This window comes from Stigmatopora nigra, chromosome 3 (genome assembly GCF_051989575.1).
Source record: "Stigmatopora nigra isolate UIUO_SnigA chromosome 3, RoL_Snig_1.1, whole genome shotgun sequence".
NCBI lineage: Eukaryota > Metazoa > Chordata > Actinopteri > Syngnathiformes > Syngnathidae > Stigmatopora > Stigmatopora nigra.
The window spans coordinates 16,072,423-16,091,133 of NC_135510.1; the positions used below are offsets into that span (position 1 = coordinate 16,072,423).

The 18,711-nt window shown below is 37.8% G+C and overlaps 1 protein-coding gene across 1 annotated transcript in view; it reads left to right on the forward strand.

Moving 5' to 3' along the window:
* LOC144194095 (transcription initiation factor TFIID subunit 4) overlaps positions 1 to 18,711 on the forward strand; it is a 90,501-nt gene that overhangs the window by 19,202 nt on the left and 52,588 nt on the right. The window contains exons 11-14 of the mRNA XM_077712912.1: positions 5,460 to 5,629; positions 10,834 to 10,964; positions 14,379 to 14,504; positions 16,930 to 16,986. Of these exons, the coding sequence (XP_077569038.1) occupies positions 5,460 to 5,629; positions 10,834 to 10,964; positions 14,379 to 14,504; positions 16,930 to 16,986 (484 nt within the window). The remainder of the gene's footprint in view (positions 1 to 5,459; positions 5,630 to 10,833; positions 10,965 to 14,378; positions 14,505 to 16,929; positions 16,987 to 18,711) is intronic.

Sequence of the window (18,711 nt, forward strand, 5' to 3'; positions counted from 1 at the left end):
AATTTTAAGGGTGTGGCTTATACGTGGGGCGGGCAATATGCGAAAAAACAGTAATTCATTTAAACCAGGAAGACATTCTACAAATAGTTGTAAGTTCACTTTCCATATCGGTGACATCTACAGTTCAATAATTTATTACATGGACATATGGTGATTTAGTTTACCCAATTTTTTCAATTGACAGTGATTAAACTTATTATTTCCTTTTCTCGGTTTCTCTAAAACATATGATGTAATCTATTAACCGTATTTCCTATCTGGGACTCCGTCAAAATAAAAGACATCAGGCATCTCAAGGGCTTATTTTTATTTATTTATGTTTATTTTGTCTACTTTTGCCCGGCCCGCTGGCAATGTTGAAGCATTTCCAAATGTTGCATTTACTTGTGTGGTCTCGTACACTTTTTGTTGTTTGCTGTCCTTTTTGGCTCGCCTCAGGCCATCGGCGTGTCTCGACAGAGCTCGGCACCACAGGGGGGGGATTTTGGGGAGTGGGGGGCGTTGTCACAAACATGCAATCCGGTGTTACCGCCTGACCCGTGTTACCCTCAAAGGAGACGTTTTCTGAAAAATTCCAAAGGTGTCTTAGCAACAGGTTTCAGAAACGTTTATGTCGTAATACCTCAGGAATCAAGAATTTTAACACATTTAGACCTGGTTTTTAAGTGTATATATGTATACAGTGTTCCCTCGCTTATCGCTGTTAATGGGGACCGGGACCCCCCGCAATAGCTGCGGTTCCACGAAGTAGGGGTGCCCCTTCAAAAATGCTTAAAGAAACGTATAACACGTGCACAAAAGCACCACCAAGCAAAAACATCATAGTAGTCCGGATGGAGGATCTTCTGCAGTTTTTTTGCACGTAAGAAACATCGTTAACAGGAGTTGTGAACATTGTTTTTTTTTTGGGCGGTGACGTCATCAATGCGATTCCTGAACTCTCACCATGTTATTGACCATTTCTTTGGCCTTTTTTTGATGCAATTATTAATTCTTATTGATTATTTTGTTTCCACCTCTTGTAAAATGATGTAATTTATAATTTTGAATTAATATCTTTAAATTTTTTATTTTCCTGAAAAAAATCTGCGAAGCTCTGAGTCCGCGATAGCTGAAGCGCGAAGTAGCGAGGGAACACTGTGTATATATATATATATATATATATGTGTATATGTGTGTGTGTATATATATATATATATATATATATATATATATATATATATATATATATATATATATATATGTGTATATGTGTGTGTGTATATATATATATATATATATATATATATATATATATATATATATATATATATATATATATATATATATATATATATATATTGATATATATATATTGATATATATATATATATATATATATATATATATATATATATATATATATATATATATATTGATATATATATATATTGATATATATATATATATATATATATATATATATATATATATATTTATATATATATATATATGTATATATTTTTTTTTTTATTCATGTGAACCATCTTTTTTGTTTTGTGACGAAAGGAAAAATATAGGGCTATTAGAAAGCTTAGTTATATTGAAATATAATTAATGCTATTTTTTATATATTTTTTGAGACGTTTCAACATGAGCATTTTATTTTTATTTATCTGAACTGATTTTTTGGGTGCTTCCAAATTCTGACAAAAAGAAAAGATATATATATAATCAATTATCGGATCTATATTTTATAAAAAAATGTTTAGAGTTAGTAGAAAGGTTAGTTTTAATGAAATATTATTACGTTATTTTTTAAGTACTTTTTTCCAGAGTATTATTAAGTTTAATAGCTTAATTTGTCTTGAATAAATATACCATTTTTTTCTCCATTTTACCATTATGACGTTTTACTTCATTTTAATGGACTTAATTGCAGTAAATATTTTTCCTATGCAAAAAGTCAATAAAATTGATCAATATATTTTTTATTTAGAAAATTTCAATTAGAAATATCAACACTAAAAATAAATCTGTCAATAAACAAAGAAGTCAATTTCAATAGCTCTCCATTATCATGCTAATGTAAAGTAATGCTTTCGTTACCATGACAACCATGGTTAGCAACTACAATTGTTAACCCAGTGCACACATTTATTATATTTTCTACTTTTTATTGATCTTTTTAAATCTACTCTGCGCAGGTTAGACTCCAACATGATTAAATTTATTTGGTTCTCTTCGTTTTTTGAACCATTAGCTTTTTGAATTGCTTCCCTGTGTCATAACAAACTCTCTTTTTGAGGCGTTGCTTTAATTTCTGGGAGTTTTTGGCAATTGCCAAGGCTCCAAATCAAACACCCGAGACAAGCCTGACATTAAAAGGAGGCAATGAGATATGAAATGCAAAATATTCCTGGACTACAGCTGGGCGCTAATAAAGCTGAGATGTAATTAGCGGTCCTCAGGAGCTTCTGGAGTTATTGGATTGGCTTGGCTCGGGGGGGTACGAATAGCCGGCAGCCTCGTGCATGCATTAGCGCCGTTTCCATATCAAGCTTGTATTTCAAAGCCAGGGCAATGCCATAGGTGATGATGATGGGATGTAGAGGAGGGGGGGCTCAACCCACATTTAACAAGGGACGGTGGGTTTTTTAATGTTTCTTGAACCCTTTTTTTAAGAGCTTAGCTACCTTTGTGCTTTTTGCATTTTTGCTACTGTGGTGGAATACCATATTTTCTCGCATATAAGCCGGCAATTTTATGGGTGCGGCTTATACGTGGATAAGGCTAATATGCGAGAAAATACGGTGCTCAACATCTAAATGTGGCTTTTTTCCCCTTAAAATTTTTTTTTTCATGAATAGTAAAACTGTCCGCTTTGTACCATGTTAATACTACCTATGGGATGTTGGAATTTTGTGCCTTTAAAACGATCCTCGAAATTTTTTTGAGTTTATTTTTCTGGTTTATAACCCAATTTTCTGCGGAATATATGCAAGCATACTCAATCCATATGATGTCCTCCCTCCTAATTAACCTTTTAAAAAAAAAGTGTATGATACACCTATCAATATTTTCAGTTGACCTGCATGCCATTATGTGTATTTGAGTTAGCAATTCTGACGCATGTGTCAAACTTGGAAGAGCAGATTGTGTTTGAGAGGGTCGATTACAGCAGAAGTGGGCTGTTTACTGTACAGAGATATGAGGGGTGAGGAGGGTAAGGCACAGAGACAGCTGCTTTCACTCTCTACTGTAAACTCCACATTCAGGCATACACACACACACACACACACACACACACACACTGGAGGCCGGAGATGTACTAGAAACCCCAAACGCCCTGCAGTGTGCTTTCATGCATGTGTGTGTGTGTGTGTGTGTGTGTTAGTGTGTGTGTTAGTGTGTGTGTTAGCTTGTGCCGCAGCTGCTTTGCAGTCACATGACCAAACACAAAGTTTAGTCAATACGGACTTGCTTTTTTTTTGTGTGCTGATATGTCTGTGACCCCGGACCCCCAGGCCGGTATACAGTAATACCCCGTTTATCATGGTTAACAGGTTCCAAGACCTGCCACAATATGTGAATATTTGGTGTTTTTATACGGTGGTACCTTGAGATATGAACTTAATGTGTTCCGGGATTGAGTTTGTATGGCGATTTATTCGTAACTCAAATGAATGTTTGCCATAGGAATTAACTACAAACTAATTAGTTTGTTCTGACAATATAAAAAAAAAAACACCCAAAAATGGGATTTTGGATTGGAAAAATATTTTTATTTGTTCTAATTTGTCATCTATTTACAAAGTAGCAAATAACTAGTGGTTTAATAGTACTAAAATGTGTTTTTATAGTACTAAATTTAGATGGATTTGGTGGGGAGAGAGAGGGACAGCAGTTGAGACTTTTTTGCATGGCAACGCGCTCGTAACATAACAAAAACAAATTTAAATGAAATTAGATTACGATGCAGACACACAAAAATATGTTTAATCTAACCTTACACTAAACTTAAGTCATTTTTTTTAATCTTGCTTTTGTTTTGCCTTCAAAATATTCCAAAATGATGGACTTAAAAATCAAGCAAAAAATATTAATAATTTATTGCGAAAAAAACGCAAAGTAGTGACTTCGCGATAAGTGAAGAAGCAATAATCCAGGGATTCTCAACATAAAAAAAATATATAAAAAAAATATACTTAACATTTTTTTTTTAGACCAAATCAACGAGTCAAGCTAAAAGTTCCACTCTCCATTGCTGAGTCGTTTTATGTTTTCCAGCCAATTCGATGCAGTACCATTTATGTTTTGTCTTTGAACTCAGCACCCGTGGGCTTGCTTCATTTTAGGACAGGTCAAGTTATCCGCGAGGACGTGGCGAGGGGGCGATGGGTAGCCACACCGCCCGAGGCGGTAGCACAATCAGCGGGTATATTCCTCCCTACATATCCACACTCAATGTTATGCTTTGTTGTTGTGCAAGCTCATAATTAATGTGCTTGGAGGAAAAACACTTAAAGGTGCACTTTAATGGTCTTTGTCAACCTCCTGCCGCCGTGTCAACTTTTGTATCGCGTTGTCCGAAGCTCTGTAAAATGGCGAATCATCGAGCAGTGGGAGTTCTGTGTTTTTTTAAGGTTTTTTTTTTGGTAGGGCTAATTCGGGCCAGGACCACAGTCTGACAGCCATTTTTTTTAAAAAAACTGAGCTTCTTAGGGTTGAGGATGAGGTGGAATGTATCGCTGTATAACAAGTTTTGTACAGGATTTTTTTTAAGTATGTTTTTTTGTAAAACCGATGTCATTTTACCCATTTTGGCTCCAATCCGAATCGTCTCGGTCACAAAAACGTACAGTATTTTGCTGTTTAATATACCCCCACCCCCAATTAATATACCCGGGTATATTAAACGGCAGGCAGGGGTATATTAAATGGTGCACAAAACGAGAAGGTACGATCCACCAAGCACTCTTTATGTCGTGACGGGGTACATCAACGTTTTGCAGACTAAAACTACTTACTGCTCAGGTTAAAAGTACTTACTAAATAAAGTCTGACTTGGAATTGTAATGAACTTAAATTTCTATAATTATGCCCCCATAAACACCATACAAATCTTGCCAAAAAAGCTGAGTAGCCGTTTAATATACCCGCATATATTTAACGGCAGGGGTATATTAAATGGCGCTCAATAAAACAAAAATCCTTTAATATACTTGGGTATATTAAACGGCAAAATATGGTAATTGTCAATTGCTAATATTGTCGTATTGCTTTACCGCCTTTTCGCTATATAAATATACCGCGTCAGCAAGCAATGTACCCAGATAGTCAATCTATCAGCGTCATACAGCAACATCTACAAAATCTTGAATTTAGTGCAGACTGATTGGACTATTTTGGAGAAGATTGTAGACTTTTAAGTGAGTAAATATGTGCCAATCTCTTGACTTTGAAATGTCACTTTTCAGAGATGACGACGACATCAACGACGTGGCTTCCATGGCGGGAGTCAACCTAAACGAAGAGAGCGCCCGCATCCTGGCCACAAACTCCGAACTGGTCGGCACGCAGATCCGATCGTGCAAGGATGAGGCCTTCATGCACCCCGGGCTGCTCCATCGACGAATCCTGGAAACAGGCAAGTGCGGTCGGCATATGGCAACTTCCGCGTCGAATACCGTTTTTTGCGACTTTGCGGGAAATGATGAAATAGCTCCGTGTTTGCGATTTGTAGGGAACATGCCGTTTCTGCATTTAAAATAGCATTGGCGAGGACGACTTTTGATTTTCTGTGTTGTTTTTGCCTGCAGTAGTTTCAGGCTGCAGCCTTAGGCCTCAGTGTGATACACTTAGCAATTCTTTCACCTTCTTTTAATGAATTCTTCAGCGGCTGTCTGTCTGACTTTGCTGGACCGCGGGCTCATACGTATGAATTCTTGATGGCTTTGTCTTTTTAAAGGCGGGGACGAACAGTTGTCCTGTGGACTAAAGCGTCTTAGCTGTGAGGAATCAGATTTGGTAGTAGAGAGAGGGATAGTTTTGTGGATTCACTTGGTATCGACGCTAAAATCTGTCAATGGGATCTTTGGTAAAAGCCACGTTGTATCTGGGTTATTGTTTAGGTTAGGTTAGAACTTTATTTCATCCCGTTTTCGGGAAATTTTTTGGTTGTAGTAGCAAGACAGACACAAGACACAGAAGACATTGTAGAACTAGTTAAGAAACTGGAGGTTTACAAGGGAGCCAGCCATAGGCACTCTGTGAAAAAGTGTCAAATTTCTCAGTAGATCGTATAGAAACTGTTATTAAAACAATGGCAAAATAGGAAAAACTCATTTCAGGCAGTGTGATTGGCTAAGGCACTGGCTGGGAAAATGGAGAATCTCTAGGTCAAACTTTTTTGGATTGGATTGGATAACTTTATTAATTTTTCCTGTTTCTTTAATAGAGCATTCACAGTAGATATTTTTTAGTCCATTTCATGCGGTTGTTTCGAACACCCAATTAATAACTAAGAATGTCCCCCGATTAGAAATCGGATCGGAATTTATCGGAAATCCAATCAAACACAATAAAAAAAAACGGGTATTTTATGTGGATTTTTGAATCAGCTCTCATTTTTTTTATCAATACACACTCAAAGTCAGTGTTAGTAATGCCTAATAATCCCAACCAAATTGATTACACCCATATCTGTGTTTATTAATACAGACTCAAAATCAGTGTTAGTAATGCCCAATAATCTCCCAAAATTGATTCCACCCATATCTGTGTTACCCTCCTGTATAACCTAGGAATGACCCAGGAATTTTCCACTAGCTGTAGTAGTATTAGCTAAGTGGGGCGCTGCTTCAGGCCCCTTTCACACTGCATGTAAACACTACTTTTTTTGCGTTATTATGCCAACATAACACTGAATCAGGGGTAACAAGTCGACCAGGGAAATTTATGCCCACAGCATTGGTATCAGTACCATCACGAGGGTGCTGTGTTGCCGTTGGCCTCCTTCGCACAACTTAAAAAAATTATCTTCCGTATGAATGTCTCTGACACTTTAAGGAGATGAAGTCCAGCAAGTTAGCTTTTTTCGGTAGTATCAGTAGAGTTAAAGAAGAGGGTGATGGAATATTTTCTTGGGGAGCAACATGCTGAAAGTGGACTTCCAACCATGACACACTCATTAAAGAAAATAATTTAAAGCAATGTTTAATGCATTTTAAGTGTACGGTTTATACTCGTGGGTGCTCGGACGTTTGGTCGCCAGAGGTTTGGTCGCCCGGACGTTTGGTCGCCCGGACGTTTGGTCGCCCGGACGTTTGGTCGCCCGGACGTTTGGTCGCCCGGACGTTTGGTGGCCCGGACGTCTGGTGGCCCGGACGTCTGGTGGCCCGGACGTCTGGTGGCCCGGACGTTTGGTGGCCCGGACGTTTGGTGGCCCGGACGTTTTGGTGGCCCGGACGTTTTGGTCGCCCGGACGTTTTGGTCGCCCGGACGTTTTGGTCGCCCGGACGTTTTGGTCGCCCGGACGTTTTGGCCGCCCGGACGTTTTGGTCGCCCGGACGTTTTGGTCGCCCGGACGTTTTGGTCGCCCGGACGTTTTGGTCGCCCGGACGTTTTGGTCGCCCGGACGTTTTGGTCGCCCGGACGTTTTGGTCGCCCGGACGTTTTGGTCGGCCGGACGTTTGGTCGGCCGGACGTTTGGTGGCCCGGACGTTTGGTGGCCCGGACGTTTGGTGGCCCGGACGTTTGGTGGCCCGGACGTTTGGTGGCCCGGACGTTTGGTGGCCCGGACGTTTGGTCGCCCGGACGTTTGGTCGCCCGGACGTTTGGTGGCCCGGACGTTTGGTGGCCCGGACGTTTGGTGGCCCGGACGTTTGGTGGCCCGGACGTTTGGTGGCCCGGACGTTTGGTGGCCCGGACGTTTGGTGGCCCGGACGTTTGGTGGCCCGGACGTTTGGTGGCCCGGACGTTTGGTGGCCCGGACGTTTGGTGGCCCGGACGTTTGGTGGCCCGGACGTTTGGTCGCCCGGACGTTTGACAACGTGACAGAGTTTACTGTTGAAACCAGCTCTCAAAATTATATTCACCCGGGCGACCAGACGTCCGGCGACCAAACGTCCGGGCGACCAAACATCCGGACGACCAAACGTCCGGTCACAATACGCAGATGCGGCTAATATGGGAGAAAATACGGTGGGTAACATATTTGACACCGCTTGTCTATACACGATGACACATTTGTAGTCTTTTGTGTAAGTTGCAAAAAGATGAAGGTTATAGTTAAAGCGAGATTATCTCACGGAAAAGATTCCACGTTGTAATCAAAAAGCACCGCACGTCATTTGGACGCAGCAGGAAGGCCGCAGACTTCATCTTGTTTTATCTCCATTAAAGCATCTTCAAACCTAGAGGCTAAGTGGACTCTCGGTTTGGTTTTTAATCTCATCGCCTTTGGGGCACTGGGTTTATTTTTTTAAAAATACACGCGTTCCCTTCAGGGACTGCCCAGCGTGAGAGAGTAGGGGCAGGAGGCGAGGCCGCCCCCTGCTGGGTTGGTGGAACTCGTGCAGCTTTGTTGTGTCAGTTGATTGGTCTCCCCATGCTCACAGCTGACAGCAGTCCGAGGGAGGCTCCCCATGCCTGCCAAGTTCACTCCGTCAGAAAGTCCTCTGTTTTATTTATTTAGGTTTTTTGTTGTTGTTGTTTCTTTGACTTGATTTTAACCTTAGGTGGCCCAGGCTTTTGCCAGAAAATGAGCAGTTGTCTTCTAAAGGGTACTGAGACATAAAATGTAAAGATATAGCTAGCGGGAAATCCGGGATACATCGTCATCATGACTAAGACACACTAAAATTTACAAAGACGCGATATATTTATTTTTTAATTCACAGTTTTTTGTGAGGAATTTGATCATTATACTTGTTTTAGGTTTTTTCATTGTAATTAAGTTTGATTATTTCTCCACTCAAATTCAATCCGTTTTTAATAGTTTTTTTACTTGTTTTTAGCTAGCTTTATTGATTTTTTTCCAGTTTTATTTTTGTATTTATTAGTTTTATTATGAGCTTTTGTTTTAATCAATTTGATATTTGTCAGGTGCATCATTTTAAAAACGCAATAAGATAAAACACCCAAAAACATCACAAAAAAGTATATGTTTTGAATTTTTTCATTTTAAATTAGAAATATTATCTCAGTGGATCCAGTAAAAAATAGGTGTCTTTAATATGTTTTTGTCAATTTTTTTTGGTTATTTTGCAAACAAATAACAGTATCAGCTACAATGTTCATTTTTTTTCTCTTTTAATGATCGTGTTTTTATTTTCTTAACCAAAATATATTTTTATTCTGCCATTTATTTTTGTTGATAATAACCTTACCACATAATAACTCGTCCAAAAAAATTCACCAGGATTTCAAGACTAATATCTTTTCTCAATTAGTTTAGCGCTAATTGTACGGCCTAGCATTACATCACAATAAAATTTCAATTTTACCATAATCTATTTGGACTTTTGAGACATAGATTCAAGTCATTTTATCGTCCGATTTGGTCGAAAATTGACTTTAGCATTATTTTTAACGCACCGTTTATTATCGAATACTGTTTTAAATGTTCCTTGAAATATTCATTGCCCTACCTTGAAATAGATCTTATTTGCGAGAAGTTAGCGAAGCCCTTTTTCCAATGACCTGGTGATATTACTTTATAAATGTGTGTGTGTGTGTGTTTGTCTTTGTGTGTGTGTGTGTTTGTACCCCACCACAGTAATGAGAAGAGAACCATTTCAAAGCACAAACGAGCCAATGCTATATGTATTGTCGAGCTGATTTAAATAATTGCTGTGGTTTACTTAAAAGGCTGCCAGAGAGGGGAATTATGTTAATGGGGCCCTTTCAAAAAAAAAAAAAAAAAGAAGAAGTTGGAACGGATAGCAAGTCTTTTTTGTTATGACTCCGGTTTTGGCTTGGAGGAAGCTAAATTATCTGTCGACGCAGAGATGGTCAGTGTCGTTTACTACTTCGCTTTGAAGGGGTTTCTAAAGCCCCCTGTGACTGAATTTTTGGGAAACAAGTGCAATTTTCGATGTTAATTGCACTTTGCAATGCAGTACATGTTGGCTAGTTATTGTGTGGGTGTGTTTGGGGGAATGCTTTGGAGTTAAGCCACAGTATGTCGCTAATGGAGCATTATTTCTTCTTTTGGGTCTATTGAATGTCATCTCTGGATTTGGTCGTACTCGGCAATTGCTTTGTCAGATTACCATACCTGTCAATTTATATGGTTTTCCTGTATTTTATAGTTTTTTGGATGACCGTATTTTCACGACTATAAGGCGAACCGCATTATAAGGCGCACCCTCAATGAATGACATTTTCCATATATAAGGCGCACTGTATTATGAGGCGCACTGTATTATAAGGCGCACTGTATTATAAGGCGCACTGTATTATAAGGCGCACTGTGTATTTTGGAGAAAATTTAAGACTTCTAAGTGCGCCTTATAGTCGTGAAAATACGGTAATTGCTATTGACTTCCAGGTATGAAGCACTCACTACACAGTCACCTCTAGAGCCAGCCATTGTTGATGTTTTGCCACATTGACTTTAAAAATTTGACAGATGGGCCGGGTCAGCACAAGATACGATACATATAAAAGAGTGCATCCGTTAAAAGTACATATATAACATAAACATTTGTATTAACATACTCATCAGTCATCATTAAAGTAAAAAGTATAAAGTACAAAGTCAAGTAAAAAGGAATGTATTAAGAAATTTTGAAATGTCATTTAAAAAAAGATAGAAGGGTTATTGCTAATTGTGTGTTTGTTTTGCAGCTAAGCGCTTTGGAATCATGGACGTGCCCATGGAAGTGGTGACATTCATCTCGCACGCGGCACAGTCGCGACTCCGAACTGTTGTGGAAAAGGTTTCGGCCATTGCGCAACACAGACTGGACTCTTGCAAGGTATGACATCATATTTGAATCCCTCTGTTGCTCTACAAAGTACACTATTTGGACAAATATCTTTTGGTCTCCCTGACTTTTGGTCTCCCGGACTTTTGGTCTCCCGGGCTTTTGGTCTCCCAGACTTCTGGTCTCCCGGGTGAATATCATTTTGAGAGCTGGTTTCAACAGTAGATATTTAGATATTAAACTCTCTAATTAATGTAATTTTGAGAGCTGGTTTCAACAATAGATATTTAGATATCAAACTCTCTAATTAATTTAATTTTGAGAGCTGGTTTCAACAGTAAACTCTTGACATGTTGTCAAACGCCCGGCGACCAAACGGCCGGCGACCAAACGGCGGGCGACCAAACGTCCGGGCAACCAAACGTCCGGGCGACCAAATATCCGGCGACCAAATATCCGGCGACCAAACGTCCGGCAACCAAACGTCCAAACGAGTACCGCTAATGAGTGACTCTAGTTACGAAAAAGATTGAGGTTGCGAAATACCTCAAAAAGTCCATGCATTTCTTTATCCATTATTTTATTTTGAATTCCCCTTATTAAGCAATTTAAAAACTACAAATGCAACGTGGAACATGTTAACACACAATTTTTTGACCCATTTTAAAGGTTCTAATAGGTAGTTGTGTGAGGACCGTGGAACAAATTAGAGAATTTACATATAAAGTACACCTCTACTTACGAAATTTTCAAGTTACGAAAAAAATCTCGAAACCAATACATTTCGCAAGTAATGATACGACTGTATAAAGGGAAATCGATAAAATTGACTATAAAGTAAAACGTTAAAATGCTCTTTTACACTTTAGCCTGGCCTTTTAAAAAGAAGCACAATTAATTGGCTCACATTAAAGCACTAACATTTCCCCAAACTTTGAAAAGGTGTTTTTCTCAACACTAAAAGTAGGAAAGCAGCAGCACCCCCTTTCTGTTTTGCGCCTCTTCTTTTTCATTTCCCCAACTTTTTCTTTTTTTACGCGGTTTGCCAAACGAGGTGCGAATGCGACAAGAAGCGGCGCTCTGTGAAGACGCTCTGTTGACATCAGCGAAAAAAGAAGAAAAAAAATTAAAGACGGGCGGAAAAAAGATGAAGAGGTGGGGGGCCTTAAAGAGCGTATGAGGGGGGGGTCCCCTACGTTTGTGGTGGCAGGAGAGTGCAGGCTCAGCTCTGCTACAAAGACCGGATAAGAGAGCGCCAGAAACTTTGGGGGGAGCGGGACGCCATTGCGATGGGAATCGTCTGATGTACGCACCCACATTCGCTTTCCTCCACAAAAGCAGCTGCTGCCGACCTGTGAAATAACCAATTATCTTATTAACTTTTGATAAGCAGCAAAAAAAAGTTGTTTTTTCTTTATGCGCACCTTTCTTAGGCGGGGGGTGACGACGTTTCCCAAGCGAGATGCCAAAGCTCAGATTGTAAACAAGCTTTTAAAAGTAAGACGGTTAGCAAGTATGTTTTCGACAAATGAGAACTCTAAATGGGGAACGTTTGGAGTTCGGAAGTTTTTTTTGTGTTTTTTTTTTGTCGTTCATGATTTTTTGGGGGATTTGCGGACTTAAAACGATCATCAAAAAGAGTTTTTAATATTAAGTATGGACTGATTTTTAGGGGCGACTTTATGATTATCACATGAAATGAAAGACGAGCTAATTAGGCTTAAACTTCAAAGTAGAAAGAAAACGTGGTTGGTTGGTTGGTTGTCGCAATTTTGACTTTCATGAATGTCTTTCCGTCAATTAGTGTTAGAAAAGTCAGTCGTTTATTACGAGGAAGTTTAATATCTTTGGATTTGACTTCCTTTTTGTATCAACTGAGGACATTCTGGATAGTTAGCGTTCAATCAGCTAGCTAGAGAATATCAATCTTTTTTATTATTTGTTCGTATTAGCGAACAAGCTCCGCCTTTTGCACTGACTAACAAAAGAAAAAAAATTCTAAAGTATGTCTCGTATCTCAAGATAAATATTTTCCAGAAATTTTCCTCTTATCTCAAATTGCTCGTAACTAGCATTCAACCAGCTAGCTAGAGAATGTCAATATTTTTTATTATTTGTTCGTATTAGCGAACAAGCTCTGCCTTTCGTACTGACTAACAAAAAAAAAACACTGAAAAAATGCCAAAATTTGTCTCGTATCTCACGATAAATATATTCCCGGAATGTTACTCATATCTCAAATTGCTCGTAGCTAGCATTCAACCAGCTAGCTAGAGAATGTCGATCTTTATTATTAACAATACCCTTTTCATAACTCTAAATCTATTTGGTAAAAGACAGGAAATAGTACTGCTCTCATATTAGCGAACACGCTCCGCCATAAAAAATGCAAAATTATGTCCAGAAATTTTACTCTTATCTCAAATTGCTCGTATGTCAAGGCACCACTGTATTTTATAACAGCACTCCCTAGTAGTCGAGTTATAGCAAGATTCAGGTGGAGTGTAATTAACAGATTTAATTGGAGAAAGTGACTTTCACAGCTGCTAATACTTATCATCAAAACAGAATCATCCGGAATGTGTTTGCATTTATTGGATTGGCTGAATTACATTGCATTTGGTTGCCGTCCAAATGGCAACGTCCACTGTATGACCCAGTGCCCCTCCCCATCCATCACCCACTGTTTCATCGCACTAACAAATGAATGGGAAGTGGAGCAATTTTTTTTCCACGCCGGGGTGAAATCAATAGGATTTATAGCCCGTAGGACTCTTCTTTACTGGTAAACCAGTACAAAAGCAAAAGCACAAGCTTATAAAAAGGTTTACCTATAGTAAAAAGGAAAACAAAATGTAATCAAATATTCAGTCATTCATACATGTGCTTATTTGAGAGTTAAGTTTCAGCTTCAGAGTTCATCTAGCAATATATGCACCTTATTATAGACTTGCGCAAAGAAGACTAAATTTTAAAATTAAAGAATGTGCATTGACTTCATGTTTTGCAGTAAAATAAACTTTAAATAAAATGTAGAAAGAAAGATTCCATGGAGCTGAATATTTATGTTTTTTTCCTTTTTAAAACGTTTTTTTAGTAAGATTTTTTTTAAATAATAAAAAATGAAAAGCGAATTCATATGGTTTTTGACATTATTTTTATTTTTTTTCACACATTTAAATACATAAAAAATAATCTATTCATAAGTCATTTTTTTAAAATTAAAAACCCCAAAATGAAAATATAAACAACTTTTTGAATGAAAAAAAAAAGTCAAATAACTAATTACTGTTAAAATCAAAAATACGTTTTAGTTCAACAATGGGGCAAAACCCTCCAAATAGTCCAGAAATAAATCTTATTTGACTGGAAATTTTTCTCCATTTAATTTTTCAAGACATGATTTTTCATTGTCAGTCACCTGCCATTTTTCTACACCGTTTAACCCCATGTGTCCCCTTTCAGGACGACGAATGCTACGAGCAGTCGGGCGACGCGCGCTCTCAACTACGCTTTTTCGAGCAACTAGAGAGGATGGAGAAGGCCAGAAAGGACGAACAAGAGAGAGAGATCCTCTTGAAAGCTGCCAAGGTAACGTTAACTTTTCACCACTTGTACTCTTATCGTGTCCCAATGGGACAAAAAGGGCGTGCCTATGTACTGCGGTGTGTGTATATGTGTGTGTGCGCGGGGGTGTCGTTGCTTCTGACACATGAATTTGAATGTGACACCAGTAGATGAAGTGACCTCCCCGTGTCCTCCCGGGCTCCTGGCCTAAGGGTTTTGGTGTCCCGTGGCTCCTCCCCAATGTGGACACACACTCCCAGACACACAAATGCGTACAACCAGGGAAACAAAGTGTATATCTATCTTCACAAGTTAGACAGAAAGTCAAAATTTGAAACGGAGAGTCAAAGAGTCACTAAAAGATTCAATTTGAGTTAGAATTTGAAACTGTGAGAGTCAAAGAGCCACTAAAAGTGCCAGTCTGAGTTAAAATTTGAAACTGTGAGAGTCAAAGAGCCACTAAAAGATCCAATCTGAGTCAAAATTTGAAACTGAGAGAGTCAAAGAGTCACTAAAAGAGCCAATCTGAGTCAAAAATTGAAGCTGTGAGTCAAAGAGTCACTAAAACATCCAATTTGAGTTAAAATTTGAAACTGTGAGAGTCAAAGAGCCACTAAAAGATCCAATCTGAGGTAAAATTTGAAACTGTTAGAGGTAAAGAGCCACTAAAAGATCCAATCGGAGTTAAAATTTGAAATTGTGAGTTAAAGAGCCACTAAAAGTTCCAATCTGACATAATTTTTTTCAATATAATTTGCGTTTAATGAGCCCTGATGAATTGGAGTGTGTTTTAAGAGAATTTGAAGTATAATAAAATAGTTGAAGTAAACTAACACTAAACACCCATAACAAATAAAATTCCACATCCTGTAAAATACGAACAAATGAACAATTAATTGTAGCTATCAAACTACCATTTTTTGTGCTAATAATAGTACTAATAATAGGGGTGATCCTACTTCCCATTGTTTCGATTATCGCGGTCATGTCTGGTCTACATAATCCGCGTTATTCGAGGGATTACTGTATAACCTACACACACATTGATACCCACAAAAATCCCACAAAACAAAAGCAAAACTTCTTTCTTCTTCTGCAAAATATAGGTTAACTGAATCCTATTCTCTGTGTAAAAATCACCCAGATAACAAAATAAGTACATTTAAAAAATAAAAATAAAAATTATGATGCTGTAATGGACCACCCCAGCCTGTAGTGGTCAGTCATACACACATTTTTATCTGAGGATTTCCCAGGGACATTGGTATATTCACCCACATCTCGACCGCTTATTAAAATAGAAGTGTGGTTCCGCGACTAATACACGCACGCACACACTTTAACGGATCGCCACCCTGGCTCACAGTGACACTTTCACTGATACTCACCAACATCCTTCACCCCCCCTTTGTGGTGCGCGAGCGTGTGCTGGCTCATGCAGAATTTTTAATAACGTCTTTTGATTAGCGTCCGCCTCCAGCGGCTTATTTGGGGCTGGATTTGGAGCGGGTTTAAAGGCCACAGCCCCCCAGGGTGTGCGCTCCGTTGCACTTCTACTCAATTCAAACGCCTTGTCCTTGACACCTTCGTATTCTGTTCCCGTTTTTTTTTTTTTGTACATTTTTTTTTTTTGCCTCGGCAGCAACAGATGAATCGGGATACTTTGTTCGTTAAATGGGGAGGGGTTTTGCTAGAATCGGCTGTATTCTCATTGGCTACTGGCGATAGATGAACCAGAGTGGTGTTAAAAATTGATCATTTTTACATTGATCACATAGTAACAGTAGGAAGTATTCTTACAAAATTAATTGGTTCTAGTTGGTTGACTTTCGTAAGTAGAGGTGTTCTTTATATGTAAATTCTCTAATTCGTTACATGGTCCTCACACAACTGCCAACTAAACCCTTTAAAATTGGTCAAAGTGTCCTAATTTTGTATGAAAGATGCGAGAAACACAAAAATGAGAGAAAATTTGAAGAATATTATTATTATTATTTTCCAAAGCAATTCGCAAAACCAAAATTTTACAGCAGAAACATCAGAATTTTTTTATTTACACCCCTACCCACAATAATTACAAGAATGTCCATTTCAGGAGGTTTTTGCAATATTAAAATCCATTACAAGAATGCATTAGAAACACTTTTTTTTGGATATATACACGCAAGACTTCACGTACCCAGTCAGTTTATCCCAACAGGTTTTTGTCCTGCATCTCAATTCTGTAAAATCTTGTCCTATGAGATTTTTAAGCAAAGTACCTAATTGTTTTCCTCCAAAAACAAACTTTAATGGAAACCCTTAGCCAAAAATATAGAAATACCACTTCTCATTTTAACCTTGTTTTTAACGATGAGAAAAAAAATGGCCGATTCTTTAAAGCAACTTTTAACCCGTACCCAACACCACCTTTTTTTTTAATCCCGTCCTTCACCTTTCCTCTCCACAGAGTCGCTCCAGGCAAGAAGACCCAGAGCAAGCTCGACTGAAACAAAAAGCCAAGGAGGTAAGATCATTACCCTTGACATTTGCCAGACTGGTGTGGATTAATTTTTCATGCGCCCGCTACATATGCAATTCCGTTTAACGTCAAATTTAAGAAAAACGAACTTTGAGAAACTATCACCCCCTGTGGACGACCCTCAAAAGAACAGTAAATGTGTCACTTTGTACCCATTACGATCGGGACTCTTATATTTTATTTAAGTGGCAAGTGTTGGTTTGGACACCTGAAATAGAAAGTTTACACTTTTCTCCAAAAACTTTAGTTTAATTTTTTTTCTTAAAGATGGTGATATTTCTATAAAAATCATATTTTTTATTGTTCATATGCTTTAGTTTCTCACACAGACATTTTTATTGTATAATGAGATTCAAAGTGAGTCAAGTGCACAAATAATAAGTAAAAATAAACAGGAAAATAAATAATCAATAAATAATAACAATACATATTAAATGGTTAATCAATGAGTAAAAAATATTAAATAAGTTGGCACATTAGTCAACAAAAATAAGTGCACAAATAGCAAGAAAAAACAAACAAGAAAATAAATAATCAATAAAAACTAACAATAAATGATGAAGTTGTCAATCAATAAGTAATAAATAATAAGTTGTCAATTAATAAGTAATAAATAATAAGTAGTCACATAAGCAGTCAACTAAAATAAGTAGGGAAGTGCAAAAATAATAAGAAAATCTAACAGGGAAATGTATAATAAAAAATAATAACAATAAATAATACATTTTTAATCTATAATTAATAAATAATAAGTTGTCACATAAGTAGTCAACAAAAATAGTGAAGTCTACAAATAACAACAATGACAAACAACATAAATAATCAATAAATAATAATAAATACGAAGTAAATACAAATAATAACTAAATATGTAATCAACATTTTTTAAAAATGGATAATTTCACAAATTCCATTGAAATCAAGAAAATCTGTCAAATAAATATTGCTTTATATTAAAAAACCCATTTACTTAAAAGTTATGAGTTTAAAAAATATTTAACTCATACTCATAACAAAGTTGTCCTTCAAATGCATTTTATTACCCACTTTTTTGCTTTTCTTGGCAAAAAAATACAACTTTCTTCTCATAAAAAAAACATTTCTGGAAACAGTCATCATTATTTGATACATTTGTTTGGAAAAACTTTTCCTAGCCTTGATGTGCTGCTGCCTGCCATTGTTTGTCCCCACAACGTGCATTTAGAGACAAATGTGTATGTTTTATCCCGGCAGGAGTCTTTTACAAAAAAAAAAGCACGTTTACCCTCCAAATAAGCGTTTCAGGCGCAGCGATTTACTCCCCGCATTAACTTTTACGGCTACAAAGGAGTGCAGAGACGCATTGTCTCTTGCGTGTAATAGGCTAAAGCGCTACGCTAAAGCGCTACGCTAAAGCGCTTTAATCTGAAGCGGAAGCATCTGCGCCTCGTCTCGGGTAGGACACGTTCCCAACGGAGCTAAGAAACAAGAAGACCTCTTCATCTTATAAAAGAGTTTTCTATCGTGGTGGGGTTTGTTTTTGCACTTGTTTATTTCTCGCTCGCTTCTTTCACGGTATCAGCGTGCGGTGCTCACCTGTTGTTGTTGTTGTTGGTAGTCGATATTGAACTGAAGTAGCACATTTACTCAAGTTTTTTATTTATTTTTTTCTCTCTCTATAGTTAAGTTTTGTGCAATTTTGCAAGTTGGAATTTTTGGGAGGGTGTTAAG